The following is a 9,467-nucleotide window of genomic DNA, read 5'->3' as shown; positions in this document are numbered from 1 at the left end:
GGTGGTGGCAGCATCATGAGGTGGGGATTCTTTTCGGCAGCTGGGAGACTTGTAAAGGTAGATGATAAAATGAATGCAGTTCAGGTGAATCCGAGAACCAAACAGTCTGCAAGACAACATTGACTTGAGACAATACTGGTTTTCCAACAAGACAGTGACCCAAAGCTACACCGAAATGGTTTAAATTTAACAAGGTGGATGCTTTCGAGTCACCGAGTCAGAGCGCAGACCTCAGTCTGACTGAGAATTTGTGGCTGGACTTGAAAAGTAACTCATAGTCCCTGTTTAATCTGACAGAGCTTGAAGAAGGAGGTGTGTGAAGCTGCCTGAGCATCTACGAAATAGTCAAAGAGAGTGAGTAACTTTGCAGTCGTTTTTACTTTGACATGAAAGAGTCTTTTTTTGTAATTTCTCGTTCAAAAAACGCTAAATTCAATCGACCACGATTGACAGCTGATAAAAGGCTGAAGCTTCCAAGGCGTGTGAGTGCCTTTCATCGGTTCTGTAGTTCTGTATGATGCTGCCTTTATGTTGGGAGTCGCTGTCAGTGTGTTTAGAAGGAACTTGGGACGCATCGGATGGCGTCACAGAGGGGAAAAAAAGAGGAACATGTTCTTGTAGTAATGGTTGCAGCAGCCAGAACCTGCCGGTGGAGAACACTGAACCGAGCAGCGCTACAAACTGAACCCTCACTCCATTAGTTATTTATCGCCCAAAGAGGCAGAACATCTCCGAGCTGTGAGCTACTTTTCCCGAGACAACCGTGGGAGGCAGGAATCTGCGGTCCTCCCTTCTGCTGCAGGTTTCATGCATCACGCTTAGATGTGCTGACCGTCTATTTGCTGCAGAGAACTGCTACCGTAAGGGAGTCGAATTAATTGTTCGGGTTTCACTGTGGAAATAAAAAAAACGCAGAATCATCCGGCCCTTGATATGAGCTGGCGTGAAGAGGAGAGGAGGACTCATCTTTTTGTTGCATGTCGTCGCAGTATATTCTCTTCTGACTTTCCTGTTCTGTTTGTTTCCTTAATATATCTTCTTATGAACCTCTTATTATTTTTTAATGGTGGTATATTGACTGCCCTTCCCCCCCCTCCACCCCTTGTTCTCGCAATACCTTTCTCTAACCTGCGCCACCGGCAGGCTCTTTATCAGACTGACTTACTGTAAGCCTGTAATGTGTTTTATCTGAAATTCAATCCTTGCTTTGTTTTGCACTTATGCAGCGATGACTCAGAGAGACTCAGTCTTTCTGCATGTCACTTCTCCTTGTGCCCGTGTGAGTGTCTGTACAGTTTGTGATGTGCGTAGAAGCAGCGGACCTGTCTTGTTCTGTCATGTTCACTCTTTTCCTTTTTCTCTGTGTGTTCGTTGCCTTACCCTTGTCTTTTGCTGTGATGTTGTAGAGCTTGGGACTTATGGGAAACTAAAATATTATCACTCAATGACTGAGGAAGGTAAGCCTGAAAGTTTTCACTACTTGATTCTTTGAGTCAGCTTCCGTCATCCCCTCTTGTTTTTTTTCTCCTCCATCTTCATCATGAAACGACACCTCCAGCCCCGTTTCTGTTTTTTTTTTTTCTTCTTATTTGCTTGTGACACACCTTTTGCACAGTTTTGCCTTTTAATTTGGACGACCTCTCTGAGATTTCACTGACATAAGTGCAAATCATGGTAGCCATGCCATTTTTTATGATTTTCTCTTTTTTTTTTTGGCTTCTGTTTGATTTCTGCCCAGAGAATACATATCGTGTGTTACTGTGTGTGGTGCCTTCATGGGTTTTTTTTTTTTTTTTGAGACATACTCCAGTTCTAATCCTTTGTTTCTGTGAGACTCGTGAGACATTTATCACGCAGCCTGCCAGAACCGCAAACAGACACGCACATGTACAGCGAAGCCATCGAGTCGGCGGTAATCAGGCAAAGTTTCTTTTTCATTTCCCCTTTCTTTGGTTCTTTGTCCCCATCTGCGCTGCTGAGGAATACATCATCCATGCCTCAGCGCTCACTGGGAGGTTCCACTTGCACCAGCGGCGGGTGCACACACCTAAAGACGTACGCTGCTGAATTTGGCAAACCGGAGTGACTCATCCACCCAGCGGTTGCGTAACAAGGCCGAGCTGACGGGGGGGGAAATGAGCGGCTGTGGGGTTGGACTTAAAGACTGTGCGGTTGCTTCACCGCTAGTTCTGACAAAGTGTGCGCCCCCCCAATTGGCCCCGTTGGTTTTTTTTTTTACTTCGCTGCACAAACCAGCCGCCTAATCGTTAAAGCATTTAGATAATAAACACAAACGACAGCTTTTATTTTTGGTCTTTTTGTGCTTTCATGCACCTTGAAGGGACTCTGAGGTTGTGGTTGTTCATCTTTGGAGCTAATTTAAAGCCAAATCCCCCCCACAAGGCAAAATGCAGCAACTACAGATTGTGTGGAGTTGAGCTGGAGCAGGACTTTTTGATATTTGTTTGAATTATTAAGTAAAATAAATATATAAGTTCTGCAAAAAGCTGATGAAACAGCAGCTAAATACACACTGTAAAATAAATAAATAAAAAAGAAGTTAAAATATTAGAAAACTGTAAAAATAACAGCAAATATCTGTAAAGTAATAATATCTTTTAGCTGATTTCTATAAGGTAAATCTGTAATTTTATGATTACACACTGCAAAAGAGTGTATTACTATTTATTATTAGAAAAATGAATACATTTCAAAAAAACAGTTTTGATGTGGAAATGATTTACAGTTTTGGCACTTCTTTTTTTTTTTTTTTAAATAATTAACATCTAAATGAATACTTCTACCATTAATAATTCTAGTATTCTACAACCTATTATCTGTAATTTAACAAAAAAGGGGAAATCTATAAAATACTAGTTGAAAAATGACTTACCAGTTTGCACGCCTTAATATGCTTAATTCTTGTTTCAAAAGCAGCAAATATCTGCAAAATAAATGCTTAAAAACAGTGTCATTTTACAGTCAAGTGTTGTAAAAGAAGTAATTACCATTTCTAAAAATATAGATTATTGATGTGGCCTGATTTTATTTTATTTTATTTTTATCTTTTTAAACAGTCAACATGTATGTTGTTATTTTTTTTCAGTGATTTACTCGATATTGTTCATAATTTTGCAAAGATTTACAAAAATCAGTAAATCTGACAGGATTTTATTTTGAAAATTATTCCTAAATACTGTCAAAAGTTTAATTTTTCAATTTCTAATATGTAAATTAATATTATTTCTGTGTCTGTAACATAACAAAACGGGTAAAATCTGTAAAATAATCGCTTAAAATTTTTTTTTTTTTTAAACCATTTTTCTGTCACTATACAGAAGTTTTCTGTGTTTCGAAAAACAAAAATATCTGTTAAATAATGTTTTTTTTCTGATTTAAACACAGTAGACGTGTTCATTTGAAGAATCACCTTTTTTTTTTACATTTAGCAAAATTGTAAAAATCTATAAAATAACAGCACACTGTAAAAAAACAAACACAACTACAAACACCACTTATTTTTTTACAGTGCACTCACAACCTCCTGCTAAACCAGCTCGAGGAGATTTCACCTTTTGATTGTGGTGGATTTGTCGTGTCGAGGCCTTTCTTTCTGCTCGACTGCTTCCTCTCTAAAAACACTTTAATTAGTGCTGACACATCAAGCCGGGGCGGTTTTCTCCTGAATACCTGCAGCAGAACAGCCCCACCCTGCTACCTGTACACCCATGCAGAGACCTGACAACGGCCCTCATTTGCATAAACGAACACGCTCACTTGCACACGCACACGCACACACAAACCGACTGACAGTGACCGACTCAGGTGAGTGACGTCAAGGCGGTGGAATGTGCGACGCTGTCTTGTGCAAATGTGCGGTATCTGTGTGTGTCTTTTGTGTGCATGTGTATGTTGGGGGGGAAGGGAAGGGGGGAAATAAAAGGCAGGGAGGAGGAAAGATGGCGTTTGCCAAAGAGGAAAAAAGCGGCAGTGATGGAGAAGCGAGATGGAGGAGGCAGGAGGAAGGCCGCCAGTGACTTGGGGGTGGTTAATGATTTCGCCAGAAGGTCACAGACAGTGTTGACATGGCTGGGTGGAGTACGTATCGACGCGTCACTCTGTCAGGCTCTGACAAATCAGCCATGCCCTCGTAAAATGAAAAAAAAAAGAAGAAGAAAATCTTTTGCATTGATTGTGTGATCGGGACCAGGCAGGACAGACACGCAGCGAAAGGGGATGCAGCCAGATTAAAGCTGCAAAAATGTGTTATATTACAAGCCGCTTTCAGAGCAGCCGCCGCTACTTCGGAATCGTTAAATATTAACGTCTAACCTGTAGCACATGGGAGCCTGACACATGCACGACATGACTTTGCTGCGACTGGATTCACATTTCTCCTCGTATCTGGAAAGTCATGGTTCCGCGAGCCGGTCGTTGGTCCACCGTTCCAACGTGAGCGCCTTGCGTGAGTCGTTATTTGCGATATCACGAGGGCACGCTGATTATGTAAGCCAGCAAGGTCGTGGTTTCAGTGCAGCCCACTGCGCGTCATTGTCTTTCCGTTATAAATGGATTTATTCAATCCATAAATGCAATCAGAGGCAGTATATTCACCATTTAAACATCTACAACAGGGTTCTTTTTTGTTTTGTTTTTGCTCACATGCTTGAAAAAAAAAGAGGCGACGAAGATTATAAAAGCAGGTGCCTCCAGGTTAAATCAGATTTTCTTTACCTGTCGTCCCCCAGCTAAGCCTTTGTTTGCTTCCCCGCTGGCCTCCGACATCTCTTGTGAGTTTTTGATCTGAAGCGAGAGCAGACCAGGAAGGAATCTGACCTCCAGAAAGGCAGATCTTTTCACAAGAGATTCTCTCCCCCGGCTTTGCCTCCGCCAAGGACCGGGACATTGCAGGATCATCAGTATATGATATGCTATGTCATATTGACTCGGTGTTGTTTGAACGGCAGTTTTGTGTGAAGCCGCCGCCCTGTTTGTACTGTGCTTTTGAAATGCGACCCGTCTGGGGTCAAAGGTGACGGCGGCGGAGGAGCTCTGACTGGGAAGAGGCCGATGGGGGCTTTGAAGACGCCGCGGCGAGCCGAGCTTTGTTCCCTGTTTGACCACCGCGGCCGCTTTGTTTGTTGCAGGTAAATTCCGAGAGAAGGCGTCCATCCTTCACAAGATTGCTAAAAAGAAATGCCAAGTGGAGGACAGCGAGAAGGCCAACGGAGTGGCGAGTCCGCTCAGGTAAAGAAAAAAAAAACGCTCTGTAGCATTCCTTAAATGTCTAAACTGAGCTTCAAATGTACTGCACAAACATCCATCCATTATCTATACACCGCTTAATCCTCACTAGGGTCATGGGGGGCTGGAGTCTATCCCAGCTGACTCAGGGTGAAGGCAGGTTCACCTGGACAGGTAACCAGTCTATCACAGGGCTACACTTAGAGACAGACAACCAAGCACACTCACATTCACACCTACGGACAATTTAGAATCACCAATTAACCTCAACATGTTTTTGGACTGTGTGGGAGGAAGCTGGAGAACCCGGAGAGAACCCACGCTGCACGGGGAGAACATGCAAACTCCACTCCGGTGCCCCCACTGGGACGCAAACCGGCAACCTTCTTGCTGCGAGGCAACAGTGCTACCAACTGCGCCCTCTGCACAAACATGTTTCCCCTTCATTAAATATTAGCTGATTACTCACAAAACGTTCCCGCTATCAGCCGGGATCAGCTCTGACGAACCTTCAAGGTCGGGGTGCAATGAATAATCAGCGGCGTCCGCAAAAATCGATGACCTCATTAGCTGACAGAAAATGTGGCTGACGTCACCGGAGGGAAGTGTGTCGCCACCTGATGTAATTATACAAAAGCGTGGCCCAGATTCACTGCTGACCTCACAAATAGAACCACGGCTTCCTAAACATCGAGGAAGAAGTCTTTTAAACTGCAGCTACAGTGGGTCAGTGTGGTTGGAGAGCTCGTCCAACACGAGCAGCGCCACACTGCTGTTACAACCAATCCAGCTGTTTTTATCGGACATCGTAGCTTTGAAGGACCAACTCAAGTCATAAAATCCAGTTTTCCACTCGCCGAAAACTGACTGCCGCCTCGACACTGTGACGGAAATTATGTCATTTATGGGGGTTACATTTGAGCCCAAAGAGTGATTACAGAAGAGGTTATTTCTTGATTTTTATGTGTAAAATCCATCTGTACATCATGTTAATCCCAAGGATATTAGACGTAGTAAACCCCACCTGAACCCCTGAGAATCAGCTCGTCTTTTATGCACAACAACTTTAGCGTATTTAATGAAACCATGCTGAAACTATACCTGAATCAGAGGCACTAAAAGTACATAGAGGTGGGTCGAAATGTTTTTAATTTCCAGCATTTTTAAGCTTTCACGAACCAAATCAACCTCACGTCCACTCCAGGTGCCACAAATCTAAATAACTGAGCATCAATATCATCGTTTTAACCGCAAAACTGCAGCAGTTTAATGTCAAACAGTGATAGGAGCAAGATGAGAAGTGTTATCTACTTTCTGATCATTCACCTAAAGAGCATTTTGGCTAAACTGTGAAGATTTATATGACCACGTGGGATAAGTTAGATCTCATTTGTACCTACAGTCTCATCTTCTACACATGATTCCTTCTGTGTCTGAGTCATTTTTTCACAAATCCATGTTTTAAAACCCACAAGCTGTAAGATTTAATCAGCTGAGACGTTTCCCCGACTGTAAAAACAACCATTAGTTGCTCAGAAATCCCTTCGCCGCCGCTAAAAGTCTTCCTCATCCAGCCTCCGTTAGCTACCAGGGTTTCCTGCCGACATAATTAACGAGCGTCACATCCGACGTTAAACGAGCATGACATTATCAAGAACTGCCAAATTGATTCCAAGTGTTGTCTTCGAGCAGCGTTTAAATCAATCACAGTCGGCGCCGAGTGTAATTTATGTGTGTTTTTCCACATCAAAGAGACGCCGGACCAAAGCGCAAACGGGAGGCCAGAGGAAGCGCTTTCACGGACACGGCCGCAGAATCAAAGCAGGACCTAGATGCTGATCAACGAGGCGAAATTATGCTAACGGCGCCGCATTAACATATTAGCCTCTTCATCGAAATGCACGACGGGTAGTCACTTTACTTCCCGCGTTTCTTAACTTCGAACGCAGCGACGGGAGCCTGGACGTCGGAGCGTGGGATCGGATTCATCTCTGACTGCGACGCATCCGAGGTCGTGTGCCGGACCGAGTCGCATTATCTGCCCGAGAATCTTCCTAATTGTGTCGCAACCACACTTGGATTAAAGCAATTTCCACAGCAATTATACTTTTATCATCTGATTACATGGCTTTCGGCTCTTTGTGTTTTAATAAGGGCTGTTAAGTAAGTCTGGCCTGGAATGAGATGGAGTCGGGCGGCAGGAAATGATGAGGGGGAGGTGGTGTCGGACGTGCGTGTTCACGCGCCGCTTTATTGAACCGAACGCTTTCATCGCCGCGTGCAACAAGTCTGCACCGTTGTCGTGACGATACTTCCCACCTAAAAGCAAAATAGGACAAATAATTAAGCGGGCCCTGATTGCACCCTTGCATCCTGGATATTAATAGAAATTCAGTTGGTTTATCGGGCAAAAAAAAAAAAAAAAGATGAAATAAAAGATGAAAAGTGTGCAGCTATAATTGATTCCTTGCATTGACGTCTAACTTGGATTAACCCTCCGAACGCCGAGCAGTTTCTGGATGTTTTCTTGCACTGCGGGTTCATTTTTCACTTCGGCGTAAAGTCCTGAACCTCCATGGCAACAGAGAAACCATGGCTCGAAGTAGAGACAACTCAGAAATGGCTTTTCTGCAGTGCCGCACAGTTCTAACGCCATAAACTATTAGAAGAAAAAAAAACGACTTTTTGACAGCTTATCGTACAAAAACCAACTGGAATCAGCATGTACTACATTTGGATGGTTTATTCCATCAAACAGAACGTATTTGAACACAGCTTCTGCTCACCGAGTTGGGCTGAGCTGCCACCCTCGTGTCTTTCACATGTAATGAATCCTATCGTGAATGCTTCTCTCGTTAATTACGCCTCTGATTTCCACAGATAAGAACCTTCCGAACAGCTCCAGCGTGGAAGTGGAGGTGACCCCGCCCATGAATGGAACAGCAGGGCAAGAGGGCGAGACGGTAAGAGTCGACACTTGTCCAGCCAACTGGGTCTCGGTATGAAAAGGCCGCGAAACTGTGAGACGGACATCAAAGCTACAGAGGCATTTTTAAACATTTGATGCCTCTCTCTCTCTCTCTCCTGCGTCTGTGTTTCACCTCGAGTGTGATTGATACAAAGGTTGCGGCGACTATGGCACAGGTCACCGCTGCTGATAATTTCCCAGCACGCACTCGGCCGAGTTCCTCCATCTTCAGCCAGACCTGCCAAAGACCCGCCTACTCCCACTGAGTTCTGTAATCACACTCCTCTCTCACCTGCTGCTGCCCACCGCTGGGAGCTCCAAACCGACACACACCTCAAACGCTAACAAACACACTGGCTTTTGACGTACGGCCAGGCTCGGAGAGCCTCGGAGCTGCACCTGCGGCAGTCGCGCTGGCATGAGCGATGGCGGCGGGACGCAGCGACCCGCCGGGCCAGCAGACGGTCCTGGGGCAAGCGGGCATCGATTCAAAGTCGTACACTGAGAGGAAACGAGACAGAGGAGACGGTCGTCCTGATACGGTCCCTGTGAAAAACATTCACCAACTTTTACTGGTCCCATTAATTTGGCTTTTATGACAAAGAATTGATGAAAAACACCCAAAGTTTTCTCGCTTAACTGAAAAATATAACAACTGATTGCATAAAGAAACTCACCGAATTCAACGCAGGTGCAGCCAATTGGAGCTGGAAGTCACATAGTTGGTAAAACGAATGTGTTTCAAGTGTCTGTAGTATAAAGACACTTGTATGTGGAGGTCCAGTCACAAGTAAATCATTACTCCTGGTTTTGAATACACCAGAACAACAGAAAGCAACTCTGTGAAGTCATGGGATGGATTCAAGAAAATTTCCAAGCCACTGAATATCCCTTAAAGTACAGTTAAATACATTATTATAAACTGGTAGCAATGTGGCATGTGATGGTCTACCTGAAAAACTGAGTGTCTATTGAGGTTGGCCACCAAGACACCTGACTTCTCTTGAGTTACAAGCTTCAGTGGCTGAGATGAAAGAAACTGAGCATAAAACAATTGCTGCCTGTTCCTCGTCAGATAAAGTTAAAAGCTGCAAGGAGAAAGCCACTGTTGGAAAAAAGCTTATTGGCAATTAGACTACACCTTTTATTTGCCTTACACACAACACTGGACGTCAACACAAACCCACCATCCCAACTGTGAAGCATGGTGGTGGCAGCATCATGATGTGAAGCACGGTGGTGGCAGCATCATGAT

At 44.1% G+C, this 9,467-nt stretch overlaps 1 protein-coding gene across 1 annotated transcript in view; it reads left to right on the top strand.

Annotated features, from left to right (window-relative positions):
- Positions 1 to 9,467, top strand: part of slc24a2 (solute carrier family 24 member 2) — a 49,502-nt gene that overhangs the window by 29,457 nt on the left and 10,578 nt on the right. The window contains exons 5-7 of the mRNA XM_008303843.1: positions 1,407 to 1,457; positions 5,148 to 5,237; positions 8,125 to 8,207. Of these exons, the coding sequence (XP_008302065.1) occupies positions 1,407 to 1,457; positions 5,148 to 5,237; positions 8,125 to 8,207 (224 nt within the window). The remainder of the gene's footprint in view (positions 1 to 1,406; positions 1,458 to 5,147; positions 5,238 to 8,124; positions 8,208 to 9,467) is intronic.

The sequence above is a fragment of the Stegastes partitus genome, unplaced genomic scaffold, assembly GCF_000690725.1.
Source record: "Stegastes partitus isolate 25-593 unplaced genomic scaffold, Stegastes_partitus-1.0.2 Scaffold2079, whole genome shotgun sequence".
In the NCBI taxonomy this organism is placed as follows: domain Eukaryota; kingdom Metazoa; phylum Chordata; class Actinopteri; family Pomacentridae; genus Stegastes; species Stegastes partitus.
This window is presented reverse-complemented; position numbering and strand designations above follow the sequence as displayed.